Source organism: Onthophagus taurus, chromosome 2 (assembly GCF_036711975.1).
Source record: "Onthophagus taurus isolate NC chromosome 2, IU_Otau_3.0, whole genome shotgun sequence".
In the NCBI taxonomy this organism is placed as follows: domain Eukaryota; kingdom Metazoa; phylum Arthropoda; class Insecta; order Coleoptera; family Scarabaeidae; genus Onthophagus; species Onthophagus taurus.
This window is the reverse complement of record NC_091967.1, coordinates 24,907,582-24,926,655: the sequence shown is the minus strand read 5'-3', so window position 1 is coordinate 24,926,655 and position 19,074 is coordinate 24,907,582. Positions and strand designations below refer to the sequence as shown.

Genomic DNA, 19,074 nt, shown 5'->3' with positions numbered 1-19,074 from the left:
ATGAACTCCTTTGATGCTTTTTTAAAATAATGAACCTAAAAACTATAAACCCCATTCCTTTTAACTCTATAACAGCATCTAGTAAAAGAATTTTTCAGAAATATAACATTAATCTTGCCTTTTCTAATAATACAACCTTAATAAGGGTACTATCTAATTATCACTTTAATAATTATAACATTAATAGGGCAAACTGGCCGAAAATTGTAAAATAGAATAATGGAACATAAAATAAAACCAATTCTAATGTTTTTAAACATAAAATTGAAACAGGACACGAGATCGATTTTGAAAATGTAAAATTGTTGCATAGATGTAACAAAGGTTTTAAATTAGATCTTTTGGAAGCTCTGGAAATTAACAAATATACTAAAAACAACCCTTCTCAATGACCAGTTGGATATTAAATTTACACCTTTGTTTAGTTACCTAAGTAAAATATAAGTATAATTTTTATCTTTTCGATTTTGTCGATTAATTTGTTTAAAGAATTTTTGTAATTGTGATTTCTTGGTCATGTAGATTCGGCTGATGATGACCTTATAAATTAGGTTGAAACCGGCACAAAGGAATTTAATAAAAATATAGCAAGAAAGAAGTTTAATCATACATCGTATTGTTTTATTTAATTTTGAAAATTATCGATGAAAATTGCAACATCGAATTTTATCAAAACTTCAAATATTGTTATCTCAAAAACTAAATGTTATTTTGCAAAACGGGTTGGTTCATTGGAAAGAGGACACTTTTATTAACACTTTGGGAAGTTTTCAAACTCATATTCCAAGAAATGAATTTTATACGAATTTTTAAAACTTAATCGACGAAAATTGCTAAATTCGAAAAAATTGTCGATCGTTTCAAAAGCTTATTTCTCAAGAACTGGATGTGATTTTTCAAAACGGCTTTTTGCATTAAAAAGAGGATACTTTAATTAATAATTGGTGATATTTCCACAAGGATCCTTTTTCTGAAACCTGGAACCTATTTCTAGTAAAATGTTTGCTAACAAATAAAGTCCTAATTCGTCTTGTTTTTTATGGCTAATAGATTTCATTTCAATCATAAAAAGAGATTTTCAAGAGTTTGTTGATTAATTACCTCGATATTTTAGAATCGGATTTTTAATATATTTTTATTTCAGTTTTATCCTTAGAATGAAAAAATTTGAACGTGAGCGTCGGTTAATGATCAGAGAAAAGCAAAGTTTAGGATAAATACATAATAAAGTGGTTTATTTGGATACAAATAATCACTAGAACTTGTTTAGTAATTGTATATATTTAAATAAATTATCAAAAAGTATTTGAAATTTTATAATTAATTAAAAAGACAACTCGTTTTGAACTTGTAAAGCGCAATTTTTTCGCTTCACTTCAACATCAGTTAACCCGGTTTGACTTAAAATTTTAATCTTTTCTTTAAATTTTTCATTCTCCAATACGTTTGACTTTACTTGCTGTCTATGAGCCAAAGGTCCGTAAGAAATCAGCGTTCCTAACGCAACTAATATACGAAATTGCGCTTCTGGATCATTCACTGACGCAACCATTTCTGGTAAAATATTTGCTAATAAATAAAGTCCTATTTCGTCTTGTTTTTTATGGCTCAGTATTGTCGAATTTAATAATAATGTTGCTATTCCAACCTAAAAGATTTCATTTCAATCAAAGTTCAAGATTTTTGTTGATTAATTACCTCAATATTTTTATTTGACGAACATAATCCAACTATATCTTCGATTATTTCAACCCTATTTTTAAACATAAGCTCTTCACCGGATTTATAACAAAAGAAGTTGCTTAAAGTTCTTAAAGATACCACGACGTTATTTTGAACCTTACAATCATTTCCAATGAAAGGTTTTAATTTTTCGATTATTTCCCCATCGTTTCGTTCGGAGATAATTTTATTATTTTCCTCTAATTTCATCGCCAATCTAATTATATCAATTACAGGAAATACTATGTCTAAAAAAATTCGAGAATTATTTCATACCTTTATAATGAAATTCCTCTTACCTTCTGGCCAATTTAACAACCTAAATAAATTATCATAACATTTTAAATCCGATCGATGTTGTTTGCATAATTTCACCACATCTTCTAAATCAGCTTCTTCCATCTGATTGTTACTATCGCCGACTTTTTGGTTAAACTCTTTTAATTTCTTTAAAATCACCTCAGGGTCGCCCATATCGAATGTGCGATAATCCATTAATGGAAAAAATTTCGATAACTGATTTGTGACTGAGGTGTAACTTGCACTTCCTGTAAAAGGATCTGTATTTGCACCATAAGTTGCTGTTGATGGCTTCTTTGTGGATGAAGTTGCTGTTCCCGTTCCAGTTGAATAACTACTAGCTCCTAAATAATAATTTAACAATAACACAGGGCAACACTGATTCTGCAGCATGAGGTTTATTGGTCAAGTTTGGTCTCATGAATACGAAAATAATAATATTTTTGTTGAATTGACTCTACTTTTTAAGATAACGTTTATTTTATTATTATCAAATGATTTCACAGCACATCACACTCCTAATATAACGGAAAGAATAACCAAACATTTACTTAAAGATTTATTAGATAAATTTAACATGATTGAGAAAAGACTCGAAAAACTAGAAAGGATTTACACTAGACCTGCTTCACTATCCTGCAATGCTGCGAGAACAATTGCAACTTTCTTATCATTACAGAAGATTGCTATTTTACTCATTAAAGGAACATATCTAACAAAACATGCCACGTCAACCACCCCAGCAATAAAGACTACACGAAGAAGTCCCCCAAAAGGAGGAAATACAGATGTGTGTAGTTGGTGTGAACTAGGGATGTTACGGATCTTCGCTTCGACTCCCAAAGGTCGGAACTTCCGATTGATTTTACACCTCCGACTTCGGCTCCGATAATTTTGATTCGGAGTTATAACGAAGATCGAAATGTAGCAGTGTATAAAATTCGACGTGTCTCGCAGGCTAGCAGGGTTTCCCGACGCGAGCAAATGCTTTACAAGCAGATAGAACCTTCATTACCAATGAAACTAAATTAACGAAATAATGCTTTTAACGAAATAATTTAAATGCTTTAACCTAAAGTAATTTTGATTACGTTATAAACTCTTTGGCAGCACTGTGCGTCTACGTTAACGTTTGCTTGTTATTTCGTTTTCTTTTTCGATCGATTTCGGGGAATCCCGCTCGCGTGTATTGTTCAGTTGTATTTTGTTTTTTCATTTGTGTGTTAGTATAAGCTCGTCGCTCATCGACCCTTTAAAGATTCTAAATAATAACTTGTGAGTTAAGTATTGTTGATGTGATAGTTTTTTATAGACTGAATAATGAAGCCTAAAACGAGTGTTGTATGGAACTACTTCTATGAAGTAGACGCAAATTCGGCAATGTGTAAGATATGTAAGAAAACCTATTCAAGAAAAGGAGGTACAACTACTTCGTTAAAAGGTCATTTAAAGTCGTTGCATATTACTGAATACGAAGAATGCATTAAGCTTGAAACTGAAAAAAAGCAGCCCGCGACTGCATCCCCATTTCAAGAAGCTAAAAATCAAATGACTCTCCAAGACGCTTTGATGAAAAATCAAAAATGGGCTTCTTCAAATCCTAAATCAGTGGAAATTGATAATTTGATCTCTCAGATGATTGCTCTGCAGGACCTTCCATTCAATTTTGTAGAAGGTGTCGGATTTCGACGACTGTTGCAATTCATCGTGCCGAATTATCAGTTAAGGGGAAGACAGTTTTTTACGTCATTTATTTGTGATGAGTTGTATCCTAAGCTGGCCAGTAAGGTAGTGGATTTGTTGAAAACTTTTACAAAAATTTCATTTACCACCGATGTTTGGGTGAACCCAGTTCTAATGTTTCCTTGTTGAGTTTGACAGCTCATGGCATAACTGAAGATTTTAAGAGAATAAAACTTGTTTTGAAATGCCACCCTTTTGATGGCCGACATACAGGAGATGTAATTCAGGAAAAATTTAATAAGATGCTTCAGGAATGGCAAATAACATCTGAAAATCCACTGTTTCATTCGTGATTGTGTGTCAAATATGATACGTGCAATGAGGCTAGCGGATATCTCTGATGTCAGTTGTACCGTACATCAATTACAACTTTGTGTGAAAACTATGTTAGATTCTGATGAAGAAATCAAAAATTTGATAGCGAAATGCAAAAAAATTTGTACGCGTTTTAATCATTCTCAAATTGCTCAAACGGAACTAAACAAAATACAAACAGAACAACTCAACCAAACGGCTTTAGGCGTTGTACAGGAGTGTAGTACGCGGTAAAAAGCTTACATCATTTAATTTAATTGAGAATTAAATTCCATATTCTTTTACTTTTATTTACAGGTGGAATAGCACTTTCAACATGCTGGAACGAATGATTAAAATAAAGGATTCGTTGTGCCGTTATTCTGGTAAACATAGTATCCCACAAATATCCCCTGCAGAATGGCTGTATCTCAACAAATTAGTCTATTCTTCAACCATTTGAAGAGGTTACCAGAAACATGAGTGATAGTAATACTAGCATTTCATCGGTAATTCCACTTATACACATTCTAAAACATACATTGAAACTGGAAGACTGTAAACCAGATACCTCTACAACATTTAAGTCCGCAATCAAATGTACCATTGAACAATTGAATTCAAGATTTGATGACCTTTCCTTTAATAACTTCTTTGCAATAGCAACATATTTAGATCCTCTTTATAAATCAAATCTTTTTAATGAAGTGACTAAAGAAAATATTGAGTCTGAATTGTTGTGTTTGTTAGACAGCATGGATAACACTGCAGCAAATCAAGCGGGAGACAATAATGCTGATGCTCCTGCAAAAAAACGAGCAAGGTTCGAATCGCCATCAGCAGATGTACCTAACAATAATGTTCAGTCAATTTTATCAAATATATTGATGAGTAGCGATGATGATAACACCGCAAAGGAAGACCTTACTTAATGAGTACAACAAAAAAAAATGTATTCCTGTCAGTGACGATCCCTTGTTATGGTGGAGAGTAAATACAAAATTTCAAACATTGCACTCAATTGCTCGCCAATATTTATCGTGTCCTTCAGGGTCAGTGGCAAGTGAGCAACTTTTTAGTGGCGCCGGTTTCATTTATGATCCATTGAGAAATCGATTGAACGGAGAGAAAGCTGCCAAGCTTTTGTTTATTAAATACAATTTGCTACTTTTAGAGTCACTTCATTTGATTTAAATTAAATTTAACACTATTAAGATATTTTCCTATTGTTGCGTACCTACGTACGAGTGTGTGTATAATATCTAATTAATATTTTAAGTATTGATTAAAGTGACTGATTGCTGTATTATGTTTCTATCGTGTTATTAGGGTTACTCTTAACAGTTAACTATCACATCTGTCTTTTACTTCGCTTCCGACTCCTGCTCCGACTCCGGCTCCGATTCCTACTCCGATAAATCAAATCTAAAAACTCCGATTCCGGTAAACTCACCTCCGTAACATCCCTAGTGTGAACTAATGGTTTAATAATCAAAATATGACAGTTGCAGCAGCATATTTTCCGCCGAGGCACAACAACAAGAAAGAAGATTATAAAAGCTACTTAGGTACACCATCTTGGAAACAAATTTTTCTTGGGTGGCTACAAAAGGAAACGAACTACTGAAAGCCATTCAAGAGATTGTAGCCAATTATCATTCACGAGGAAACCCAACCTATTGGCCTACTGCTGCGGATAAGGGACTAAATTTATTGGACTTGTTTATATCAAAGAAATTTTCACCCAATTTTCTGGAAGTGCATGATAACTACGACCTAGCTTCGGATCATACAGCAGTGATACTGACTTTAAGTGAAAAGATTATTGAAAGGAAAGAAAATCAACCCTGACGAATGATACAATGAATTGGGATAGCTTTAGATTGGAACTTGAAGGAAAAATACGGTTGAGCATCAACTGGAAGATGAAGTGGAAAACTGTGTATGAAATATTCAGCGTGCAGAATGGAATAACACAAAAGAATTGAAACGTAAAACTGCTGGCAACAATTACCCTCAAGAAATTAGAAAACTAGTTGCAGAAAAAAGAAAAGCTAGAAGAACATGGCATCAGACAAGACATCCATTCGATAAAAGTAGATTCAATAATCTAACACAGCAATTAAAACGAGAAATAAAGAAGATAAAGGAAGAAATACTTTACTGAGTTAACCGCCGATAACGGAAGTGATTATTCATTATAGTGAGCAACAAGAAAGCTCAAACGTCCTATTACTCAAAATCCACCTCTCAGAACTGATAATGGAACGTGGACAAGAACTAAAAAACTTTCCAGCCAAATGATATAAGCTCCGATTGTGAAGAGAACAAAGAATGAACGTATAAAACATGAAACGCTAAATAAAGTTGCTAAAGAAATTAGGAAGAATATAAGTGCAAAGAAAACACCAGGTTTTGACTTGATGACAGGAGAAATCTTAAAAAACCTCCCTAGAAAAGCAATTTTAAAACTAATGTATTTAATAAATGTAACGTTTCGTTTACGACACGTACCTAATATGTGGAAGATTGCAGAGGTAATTATGATATCTAAGTCAAAAAAATCACTATACGATGTGGCTTCATACAGATAAACCTTGTTGCTTCCAGTAATCTCAAAACTCCTTGAAAACTGTTCCTTAAAAGGCTTAAACTATTAAAAGAACAAAATCAACTTATTCCCGAGTATCAATTCAGATTTAGAAAAAAACATAGTAAAAAATTGATCAAGTACACAGAATATCTGATCTAATTATATGATAAATTTGCTCTGCTATATTTGTTGATGTAGCCCTATATAATATGTAAAATTAGTAAATTATTGCCAAAACAGTATGTGGATCTTATATTACAGACCGATTATTTCGAGTCATATACGAAATCGAATTTACTGATTTAAAAGAGATAAAAGCTGGTGTTCCACAAGGTAGTGTATAGCAGGACTATACAAAAACGATCTGCCAGAGGTCAATCGTATATCAATAGCAAAATTCGATACAGCCATGATAGCTGTGGGTGATAATATTCAAGAGGCTAGAAACAAACTGCAAAATGGTATCCATATGTTGTCCACATGAACAAGAAAATGGAAAATTAAAATTAATGAAGGCATGTCCGTGGATACTAACTTTACAAACAAGTATTAGTTGATTTACCACCAATCACAATTAATAATAACATCATTCCAGATGCACACCTCATTCAACAAAATATCTCGGTATACACCGAGATAAAAAAACTCACCTGGGGGGTACATATAAAGAAAAAACTGGAAGAACTGCGAATAAGAAACAGGCAATATAGACTCGTGAATTAGAAGACAAACAAAGTTATCAATAGACAATAAAATACTAATATCCTCAAACCTGTATGGTTGTAGGGGATACAACTATAAGGATGTGCCAAAAAATGCCATTTTGAAACCATACAAAGATTCCAAAATAAAATCTTGAGAGACATCGTGAATGCGCCATGGTATGTTGGGAACAGAGATATCCTTAAGGATCTTGAGATCATAATCTAGAGCACAAAAACAAATCTAGATTTAACAACCACGTTAATCCGAGTATCTCTTTTCTTTGAAAATGAAAACGTCCAACCAATATTAAAAAGGACTAAGCCATTTGATTTTGCCTAGTGAGTAACAGTGGTAAATAGTGAAAAAGGTAGTATAATTTAATAGTGTCTTCTGAAAACCAATGGGCAACCAGTAGATTAGTAACTTTATTGTTTAGTTTTTAAGAATTTAATATAGATAAACTAATGGTTGGTCAATGATGAACAGTTTTAGTGTAAAAAAAAATTATTTCAAAGAAACAAAGTGCTATAAATGACACAAAAAATAATAAAATTAATCATAAAAAAATAAAGACATATCAATAAGAGTTAAGAAAACCGTTTTGTATGGGATTTTCTATGGTGTTTTTGGTCCAGACAGTTTCCTTGCAACTTCCAGCAGTAAGCTTCATCGATAACCTTGATGTCCTGGTGGAATCATTTCCGTTGTTCTTCGCTATAATCACCGCAAATAATGCTATTTGATACTCATATTAGCTCCTAATTTTCTCAAATATTAACATTTTGTTTACTACTTCGGAATATTCTTCAGCTTTATGATTCCCCAAAAAATTTTTGACAACTGATACAAAGATTGTTAATCCTTCCAATTCAACTTAAGTCGAATCTCTGTCGTAGGACAGAGATTGGACGGTAGTTATTCAGGTCGTTGGGATTTCCAGGTTTTTGCATTTGTATAATTCTCCCGTATTTTAGTTCTTTTGGAAAAATTCCCTCTTTGATACATTTATTGAAAACGTCTGTTAATTGTTTAGAAACACAAGTTATTACTTCTTTTAAGAGTTTTATTGATAATCCATATATATCCATGGTAATCGTTTTTTTCAGGTCTTTTACTATTTGTAGCAGATCCTCTTCTTTTAAGCACATAATCTGATCAAATGATGTATTTGTTTGTTTCTATTCTATAGTAGAAATGAATTTGTATTGGGCGAATTGTTGCTAGAGTCTAATTGTCTGCAGTTTACGAATGAGTCATTCAAAATGTTTATGTCTAACTTAGAGAACTTTTGCGATTTATTTTCACCTTTTCCGCATTCATTTTTTAAAAGTTTCCAAGCTGCTGCGACCTTATTCTCAGAACTTTGAATAAATCTACCATTTGTTTCGTTTTTAGCCACATCTAGTTCTACTCTATACTTATTTTTCAAATTATTGTAGACCTCGTGGTCTGAGGTCTTGAGTATACTTTTTGTAACAATAACGCTCAATAAATTTAATAATATAATCAATTGGGATTTTGTAACACTGAAAAATTATGCATAAGATGCTATTCGTTAAAATCGTGGGCAACGATAAGTATTTGTCACGTTATATTTCGAAAAAGACACGTTAATGAGGGAACATTAGTAAAAAAAACCTGTATTTTTTATAAAACGGTTTATCATGAAAACCAGAGTCAATTCAAACGAAATAATGCATAGGCTGAGTACTTCATTATTATATATATCTAAATTAACTCCTAAACTTATGCTGCAGAAAAAAAATTTTTTTTGTTCCCCTATAATTATTTAAAAAAAGATTTAAGAGTTTACCTGTAAATGGATCTACGTTTGATCCGCTTTGTCCAAACCCTCCAGAAGCACTAGCTGGTGTATATCTTGAACCACCAGTAAATGGATCTACATAATCAGCATTAGCAGTTGGTTGATCGGTAGTGCTATTTTTCAAAATAAAATCTACAACCTTTTATTTTTATTAGAGTAATTATTTATTTAAAATCTCTGAATCTTCAAAAATTCATACCTGATCAAGATATATAGCCGGTAAATTGTATTTTGAAAGGAACATATGTGCGGCTGTGTATGGATCGTCTCCCTTGTTATAAGGAAGTTTTAGTGGAGGTTTTCCATCTTCAACATCGACGGAAAACACAAAATCGTAAGCCTAAAGTTAAAAAGTTATTATTAAATTATTACTTTCTCGCATATATGAAATATATAAAGAGTATGATTAAAAAAAGACAAATATTGCAGAAAAAATATTAATAATCGAATAGTGATTTACATAAAAATCACTATTATGAGGTGCAATTGTAAAGAAACTGTTATTTCAAAAGTTAATCAGATGGCCGAAAAAACCATTTAATGGAGGCCCCAGACAACAAGTCGAGATAACCGCAGCGGAGAAATTGGCTACATTTGTCATCAAACAGAGAGACATGGAAAAATATGGAGAAGGCCTACATCCAGTAGTCTGAGGATATCAGAAAAGATGTAAGATAGAAGAGGGAGCCACCAAAAAGTCAATATCAAGCGGAAGAAGAGGAACTGAATACAATTCCATATGGACACGTTTTATCATTACAACTTTATAGACAAACAACAACCCGTTTTCGGCGTCGGCCTTTGGATTTGTCATTGGAAACGTCATTTTTTTCAAAACATAATAATTTATCATCTAAAAATACGGAGAATTTTAAAAGACTATTAGAAGCAAATAAAGAACAAGCAAAACATTTTCAGAAGACAGTTACAGTTTCCGACATGGCCCAAATAGTGTCGTAAAAAGTAGCAATATAAAGCAGAAACCATATAATTCAAAGAAACTTTTATTTTACCTGCGTGTTTGGAAATTGTAAAGATTATGTTTGGCCCTGAGGCACAGAAAGAAATTGCAACAATTCCTCTTTTGGATGATACAGTCAAGAGAAGAATTGAAGATATGTCGCAAGATATCTATATCTATCTATAAAAGTAAGCTTCTACTAAATTAGCATCCGGAAGAAGTTTTGCGTTGCAGATTGGCAAATCTACTGATATAAGTGGCAAAGCTCAGTTAATAAGATTTGTTCGTTTCATCGATGAACATGAAATAATAAATCAGTTTTTGTGCTGCAGAGAACTGACTGGACGCGCAACAGGCCAAGATATATATAACAGCATTAATTCATATTTAGAAGAATTCAACTTGTCGTGGAACTGCTGTTGCCGTGGCTTTGGCCACAGTATAAAGTAAATCAGTAGTCTCACTTGCTTTATATGACGTCCTCAGTTTTACTACAGCGCACACGCTACGCGCATTCATGCCACGTTTGCTACCTTATGAGTGATCTTTATCAGCGACATAAAAGTTTGTTGTGACAATTATTTCAATGGTGCGCGCAGCGGATGCGCAGTATAAAATGTACGGACACGACGTCAAAGGTGCCGACACGAAGTGAGACTACTGCTTTACTTTATACTGTGCTTTGGCCGGATATTAAAAACCTATTACATAGTACTCCACCATTTACAGGAATTAATATCTCTTTTAGGTGTTGGACACTGCAGATAATAATCAAGTTCAACCTCAATGTAACAATCCCAATACGCTATATAAAATCTCTTGTTGCAGTTTCGTCTAGTTTTCTTCTCTTCGCTTGTAATTCATCATCACATTCATTATTAACAGACCTGTCGCTCTTATCACTTTCATTTATTAATTAAGTATCCTCTTTTTAACGCAAAAAGCCGTTTTGAAAAAATCACTTTCAGTTCTTCAGAAATAAATTTTTGAAATGATGAATTTTGCAATTTTCGCCGATTAAGATTTAATAATTCGTTTAAAATTCATTTCTTGGAATATGAGTACGAAAATTTCCCAAAATGTTAATAAACGTGTCCTCTTTCCAATGAACCAATGCGTTTTGAAAAATAACTTTTAGTTTTTGAGAAAACAATATTTGAAGTTTTGATTAAATTTTTGATGTTGCAATTTTCATCGATAATTTTCAAAATTCGCTATAAAATGCTTGTGAATATATCACCAATTATTAATTAAAGTATGCTCTTTTTAATGTAACATGCCGTTTTGAAAAATCGCTTTTAGTTTTTGAGAAATAAATTTTTGAAATGACCCACAATTTTCGAATTTTGCAATTTTCGTCGATTATGTTTTAAAAATTCGTATAAAATCCATTTCTTGGAATATGAGTTTGAATATTTCACAAAGTGTTAATAAGAGTTTCCTCTTTCCAATGAAGCAACCCGTTTTGAAAAATAACTTTTAGTTTTTGAGAAAACAATATTTGAATTTTTGATAAAATTTTCAATCTTGCAATTTACATCGATAACTTTCAAAATTCGGTATAAAATTCATTTCTTCAAGGATCCTTGTGGAAATATCACCAATTATTAATTAAAATATCCTCTTTTTAATACAACAAGCAGTTTTAAAAAATCGCTTTTAGTTTTTGAGAAATAAATTTTTGAAATGATCGACAATTTTTTCGAATTTTGCAATTTTTGCCGATTAAGTTTTAAAAATTCGTACAAAATCCAATTCTTGGAATATGAGTATAAAAATTTCCCAAGGTGTTAATAAAAGTGTCTTCTTTCTAATGAACCAACCCGTTTTGAAAAATAGCTTTTAGTTTTTGAGAAAACAATATTTGAAGTTCTGATACAATTTTCGATGTTGCAATTTTCAAAATTGGCTATAAAACTCATTTCTTGAAGGATCCTTGTGGAAATATCACCAATTATTAATTAAAATATCCTCTTTTTAATACAACAAGCAGCTTTGAAAAATCGCTTTTAGTTTTTGAGAAATAAATTTTTGAAATGATCGACAATTTCTTCGAATCTTGCAATTTTCGTCGATTAAGTTTTAAAAATTCGTATAAAATCCATTTCTTGGAATATGAGTATGAAAATTTCCCAAAGTGTTAATAGGAGTGTCCTCTTTCCAATGAAGCAATACGATTTGAAAAATAACTTTTAGTTTTTGAGAAAACAATATTTGAAGTTTTGATAAAATTTTCGATGTTGCAATTTTCATCGATAACTTGCAAAATTCGCTATAAAATTATTTTCTTGAAGGATCCTTGTGGAAATATCAACAATTATTAATTATAGTATTCTCTTTTTAATGCAGCAAGCCGTTTTGAAAAATCGCTTTTAGTTTTTGAGAAATAAATTTTTGAAATGATCGACAATTTTTTCGAATTTTGCAATTTTCGTCGATTAAGTTCTAAAAATTCCTATAAAATCCATTTCTTGGAATATGAGTTTGAAAATTTCCCAAAATGTTAATAAAAGTGTCCTCTTTCCAATTAATCAACACGTTTTTAAAAAAAAATCTTTTATTTTTTGAGAAAAATATCGCCAATTATTAATTAAGGTATCCTCTTTTTAGAGTTGCTTTGTTAGTTAAAGCATCAAAAAAATTCATTTTGTATCTTGGATCCAAATAAGTTGACATATCTTATCAGCTTTCTTATTAATTTCATTTTTATTCAAATATCGCAATAATGTGACAATATAGGGTATCACTTCAAAAATACACCAGAAAAACCATAATGGCCGGATAGATATGCCGGATAACCGGATATTCGGTCGAAGGGGATGCCGAATATTCGGTATATGGCTTTTCGCAAAATTACTATCCGTTCCATCACTACAGAGAAGCGTTGGTTTCTAAAACATTACCAACAAATCTAAAGTTAGTGTTAGAGCAAGTGGTATCTGTAGTTAATTATTGAAACCTGTCATTGAAACCTGTCTATTTGAACAACTTTGCAATTCCATGGATTCGCAATATGAATCCTTACTTTTACACACTGAAGTAAGATGGTTATCAAGAGGTAAAGTGCTGACTCGGGTTTACGAACTCAGACATGAGCTCTTGACTTTTTTTCAAAAAGAATGTGCTAAACTTGCGTATTTAGCCGATATTTTTCATTACTTGAACAGTGTTAATACAAGTATGCAAGGAAGAAACGAAAACATTTTAACTTGCACTGATAAATTGCTAACATTCCAGAACAAAATTTCATTTTGGAATAATCGAATATTAGAAAAAAGGACAGTTGATATGTTTCCATTAATTTCAAGTGAAGATGCAACCGAAATTATTTCTATAATAACAGAACATTTATCTTTATTACATGAACAAATAGTCTTTTCCATCCCTTAATGGGTACTCTTAGCCTTTCTACCTAAAGATGGTGTTCCGCTATTTTTTATTGCTATCAAAAGTGTTCCGCCACCATGAAAAGGTTGAGAACCACTGTGTTAGAGGTTAACACCTCTTGTGTCCTAAACAAGGTTTGGAAGTATATTTTTCAGGTCGTTTTTATCATTTGTACGTCGCTTATTATCTGTTCTTACAGAGAATTGTACGCGATTTATATCCCTCCCTTGGATTATTAGTTTCTTATTATTAGTTTTCATTTCGCTTCTTTCTTTCCTTCCCCTATGGTTTTTTGAACTGTTTGTCGAACCATTCTATTCTTTACAGAATGATTCGAGTTTCTTCCTGTACTAGGATAACTTTAATATCTATTTTTTTACACATCTTTCACAAAGAATAATCGAAAGTTTTGCTCTTGTTTACTTTACTCAAGTTGACCTCAGATTGATTTTAATGTGTTATTTACTTCACTTTAAGTTGTAACTAGAGAAATTTCCTCAAAGTGAACAATCATTTCAATTGCAACAAAACCATGACAATCGTCTTAATTTAACAAATGTTTAATAATAATATTAATAAATCTTTAGACTACTCCAACTAATTATTAAAGTGAAAAAGTCAAAAACTACATTTACTTATGAAATACCTTTCCTTCAAACATCGTTTTTCCTTCTTGTGACTTGTCAGTGCCACCTAAAACATCCCCAACTTTCTCCCAATGGCTATTATCTCCATCTTCAACCCATGTATAAGCTACAACTCCTTGAGGTTCCCTTATCATCTTCATTTGACCAGCTTTTTTACCTGGATCATATAAAGCTTCTTTTCCAGGTAAACTATATATCAAAGAAATGTATATAAAATACTTAATTCATTAATAATTTAATATAACAATCATACTCAGAAACTTTATATCCACCAATTTCCTGACTGGTTTGCTTTTGAAGGGCCATAACTTCCTCATCATAAGCTTTCAGAGCATCTTCACTTGCAAATCTTGATTCATCTTGTGTAAAAATGCGAATCGCCCCATCACTATTAACATTTTTCAAAAATTATTTTATATTATTATTTACTTATTTTGAAATTACCTTGAACCTGTAACTATGTCGCCATTTTTTAAACAACAAACTGACCAAACTGATTGAGATGGCAATTGAATTGATTGTGTGTTAATTCCATTTTCCCAAAATCGAATTGTTTTATCTTCATCAGAAGTTACAAAGCATTCTTCACCACAAGCTAAATTTCTTGCAACACTGTTTTAAATGTTAGAATTTTATTGTCTCTAATTAAATAAATTTGTATTAAACTTTTACCTGTAAATGTAATTAGTGTGTCCATATAAAGTATTTATATTTTCTCCACCATAAGACCAAAGTTTAATAGTAGCATCATTTGAAACGCTAATAAAGTATTGGTTTTCAGCAAAATCAGCAAGATCTCGAACACAATCTGCATGTCCTGTTAATGACATGAATCTTTGTCCATTTTTAAACCATAATCCAATTGTTTTATCAGCAGAGGCAGTTACTACATTTGAATTTGATAGTTGTATCACAGACCAAACTGATGCAGAATGTCCAGTAAATGTTACCAAAGAACTTTGGACATTATTTAAGTTCCATAACTTTGCTGAATTATCCCAAGAGCTACTTAAAAACGTTTTTGGTTCTAACCCCTTTGTTAAGCAACATACTAAAAAAAATAAACTAATCTTTGAGCAAATAAATATATACAAACTAACCTGTATTTGTGTGTTCTTTAATTGTAGATGTAGCAAATGGTTCTGAAGGTTTATAAATTAAAATAGCATTGTCATTCCCGCCTGTAATAACCAAACCATCGGGAAAATCTTCAGTTGGCTCAATATACAGAATACTACCCACAAAGTTTTTTTGATCACGATAGGTCATCGCCTCAAAATAATCCGTCGTTAATCTACATGTTTATAAAACGAGAATTATCATAAAAAAACACAGATAAAGATTATTTTACCCATCAGGTTTCCAAAGTTTGGCAGTTTTATCTCTAGAACCACTTAAAATACAACCATCTTCCGTAGCTGAAACGCATCGAACATCTAAAGAATGATGGAGCAAAACGTTGCTCAACTTATACGGTTTTGTCATGTTTTCCAAATGTGCTATTCACTATTGAAAATAATTATAACTTTTGGAGGTAGGACTTTGACGAGCTGTCAGTTTGGCAACCGGCGCGGCGGGGCAGTAATACCAAAGTAACATTTTTATAGGCTAAAATGTAACTAGGAAGATTAATATAAATTTAATTGTTGATAACCATGAAATTATTTTATTCTTTGCAAAATTCACATAAAAATTGTGAAAAAAAAATTAAGTCAACTAAAGAATATGTTTAAATTAAGAAAGAAAATATTTTATTGGGGTTAAAAGGTGGATTTAGAGCAACTTCTTCAAATACATGACAGGTGAGTAACAATAATTTAAATTAAAATTTCGATGTGTAGACACAAACTTAATTCCACGTAAATTATGAATTATATGGTTATTAAAGCAAATAATTTTAAATGTAAAAAATTCAATTTTAGTAAAACATTGTTTATTTGGTTGCCTACATCGATAAAGAAAAATAAGTTGAAAATCTAAAGAAATATATAAATTATAGATACTTTATACCAGAAAACTTTGAATCTCTTAGTTACAAAGTGATCTCCTCTTATCCATTTTCGGTTTGCACGTGGCCTCCACTCGAACAGTCTATTTGTAGTGTCTCTAAGTGATCACATCAGTAATTCTCGTACTTCTTTTTAAATTTACACTGGCTCATATTCGGTGGAGATCATACAGCATTATGTACATTTCCTTAAGATTATTAGAGAATAAAACTATATCGTCTGCGAACTTTAAATTTTTTAAGCTCTGCCCGTCATATGTGCCCCTTTCATCACAATCGAGTCTTTTACATGCATTTTCTAGTATTGTGGCAAACAGTTTAGTCGATAACGCATTACCTTGTCGTACTAATATGCTCAGTTGGACAGGATTCGCGCTTTCTTGCAGTTTCACTGCCATTTCTGTATGCTTATATTTCATGCTTGAAGTATGTCAAAATGGCTACACGCTCTACTCTATCGATTGCTTTATGGAAATCCCCAGAAGCCGTAACAAGCAGCTTTTTCGATTATCATTTTGATATTAAGTGTTCGTTCCAAATCCTGTACGAACTTGTTCTATCGGTTGGTAAAAGTCGAGATTGTTTTCAAGTCTAGACCCCAACTTTTTGCCAACTGTTTGGTACTGTACTGTTAGAAAGACACATATCTATTTCATAGTATTTTCTTCACCTGGAGATTTGTTGTTTTTAATTTTCATTAGGACCACTGATAAAGGTCTTTTTTCGAGTAAGTATCTCTTGGTTCTTCAACAACTTTTTCCAAAGGGCGCTCATATTTGGATAAATAGATACTGTTTTACATTCAGAGGTAAATTTCTAATTGCTGTTTACGATTGCAAATGTGGTTTCATTCGCATATATCTTCACTCTGTACCATTTAGTATTATATTTCCATTAATTACAGCAATATTTAGAAGTTAGAAAATTCCCATTTGGAGAGAAACAAAGAGATATCATTCAGAAGGGCAAAGCCAATCTGTCTATAATATCCGTAGATAAGTTTATGAGAGACTTTATAAGATATATAGTTGTTTCAGTTTATAAAAATCAGTTTTGAATCGGAAAAGATTACTTTGCAATTTAGTCAAATTTTAAGGAGAGTTGTTTTGAGGTTCTATTAAGTTGTTTTGGAGTTGGATTACTTTATGATAAATTTACCTTGGGGCTTAGATTGTGTGTATTGGAAATACATGTTAATATTTTTCGTGTAGTTTTCGAATACGGCCTTGGATAACCTTAAGAAGCACAATCTATGACTTTGTCTGATTAAACCGAGATCCCTTACGGCCTACAAGTAATATTATATCAAACCATATGCAATATATTGACCAGTTTTAAGTTGCTTGCGGGCGAAGTAGCAACGGCTAAATCAGGCAAAATAACAGATTATCGTCTGTTACCCATCTTACCAACACAAAATTGGTCAGTACAAAGTAGTTCAGACCTCTGATAGATTTTAAGAATCTTTAACTCATTGTTCATCTGATTAAGTCGAAGTCGCTTAAGGTCGCAACAGATTAGGGCTAAACTTGGAATGAAAAATCTTTAACTTCATCTCATTAAGCCCAGAATGCGCATACTGTATATACATACAGGGTGATTCACATAAGAACCGCCACAGAGCAGGGACATGTAGAGGACAATAAATTAAGATGATTTAACGCAACTATTATTATATTATTTATCTCTATACTAAGTTGTATCCCTGAGGAGTTATAGGCAGTATACGCAATAACGCCTACATTTTAACTACATCAAATCTAGATAAGGTTTTATTTTCTTTAGGATTTCCATATCAAAATAATTTATTTTCGGTTTCATAAAGACATTTATTTTTTTTAAAGGAATCATATTTAGCAAAAAAATCGCGAATAGAAAATCTAGAAGATAAGAAAGATGATGAAGCAAAATCAGAATCAAATTCAGATTGTACTCTCATTAAACAGTTATGAGATAATACATCAAACCAAAGTCTTTGAAGAAAATAAATATGGAGGTGCACCTAAGTGCATCTGAATTTTCAGATCCAACAGTACTCACTATAATTCCAAGTGTTCTGGAATTTAATGATCTTGCTTATTTGAAATTCAGTAATAATCTTTACTTTATCGATTTCAAAACCCTCCACAAAATCCATTCTTACACCCTTATCGCATTTGTGAAAGAGTTTCACATTTTCAAAGTTAATGTTATGTTCGGTCTCACTTATATGCTTAAATATATTGGAAGTATTCCTGGTGTTGTGTTCATATATTCGTTTATGTAGCTTCCTATCGATGTAAACAGCGGCACAATCACAACATCCGATAGAATAAACACCACTACAGTCTAAAATGTCTTCTTTTTGATATATCGCTGATCTGTCCATTAGACTTGAAACCAACATAAACACTGTATGATTGTAGAATCAATAGAATAGACTTAATCTTGCAGTTGATCTTATTGTATGTCAGTGATCTAAAATTGTCAAATCTGTCTTTATCATAATTATAAAGAGGATCTTGCTTAATGATGTTTTTGAACAGTAGTTTATCGATAGTGTTGGGAGGATAACCATTATTTTTTGCTAAAGTACTAATAAACTTTATTTCTCTGAATTTAGCGGATCTATCTAAAGGTATCTCAACAATCTAGTAATATATGATTGGAAAGCGGCTAATTTATGGCTGTGTGGATGGAAGGAATCGTAAGGAATTATAGTATTCAGGGAAGAAGGTTTTCTGAAAATGTCATAGGCAAAACTGTGGTCACCTTTAAGTATTGTCAAATCTAAATAGTTTAATTTATTTTCATCTTCAACTTCTAAGGTAAAATTAAGATTCGTATGAATGTTGCTCATATAATCAACAAAGTTATCAAGATCAGATCTATTGCCGTTCCAGACACAAA

At 31.9% G+C, this 19,074-nt stretch overlaps 1 protein-coding gene across 1 annotated transcript; it reads right to left on the bottom strand.

The window, feature by feature from the left end:
• Positions 1 to 1,262: 1,262 nt before the first annotated feature.
• On the bottom strand, positions 1,263 to 15,753 carry LOC111417105 (phospholipase A2 activator protein). Its single transcript, XM_023049291.2, has 11 exons — positions 15,529 to 15,753; positions 15,278 to 15,471; positions 14,850 to 15,228; positions 14,622 to 14,789; positions 14,431 to 14,565; positions 14,177 to 14,366; positions 9,382 to 9,522; positions 9,171 to 9,321; positions 2,022 to 2,366; positions 1,699 to 1,970; positions 1,263 to 1,648 (listed from the first exon to the last, which is right to left on the bottom strand). The coding sequence occupies exons 1-11, from the start codon at positions 15,660 to 15,662 to the stop codon at positions 1,325 to 1,327; spliced, it is 2,433 nt and encodes an 810-aa protein (XP_022905059.2). The 5' UTR covers positions 15,663 to 15,753; the 3' UTR covers positions 1,263 to 1,324.
• Between the last annotated feature and the right edge of the window lie 3,321 nt (positions 15,754 to 19,074).

Coding starts and splice junctions, on each gene's coding strand:
- LOC111417105 (XM_023049291.2), bottom strand. CDS start 15,662: ATGACAAAACCGTATAAGTTGAGCAACGTTTTGCTCCATCATTCTTTA. Junction 15,229..15,277: donor TAAAGAACACACAAATACAG/GTTAGTTTGTAT, acceptor TATTTTTTTTAG/TATGTTGCTTAACAAAGGGG. Junction 14,367..14,430: donor GGTGGATATAAAGTTTCTGA/GTATGATTGTTA, acceptor TTTGATATATAG/TTTACCTGGAAAAGAAGCTT.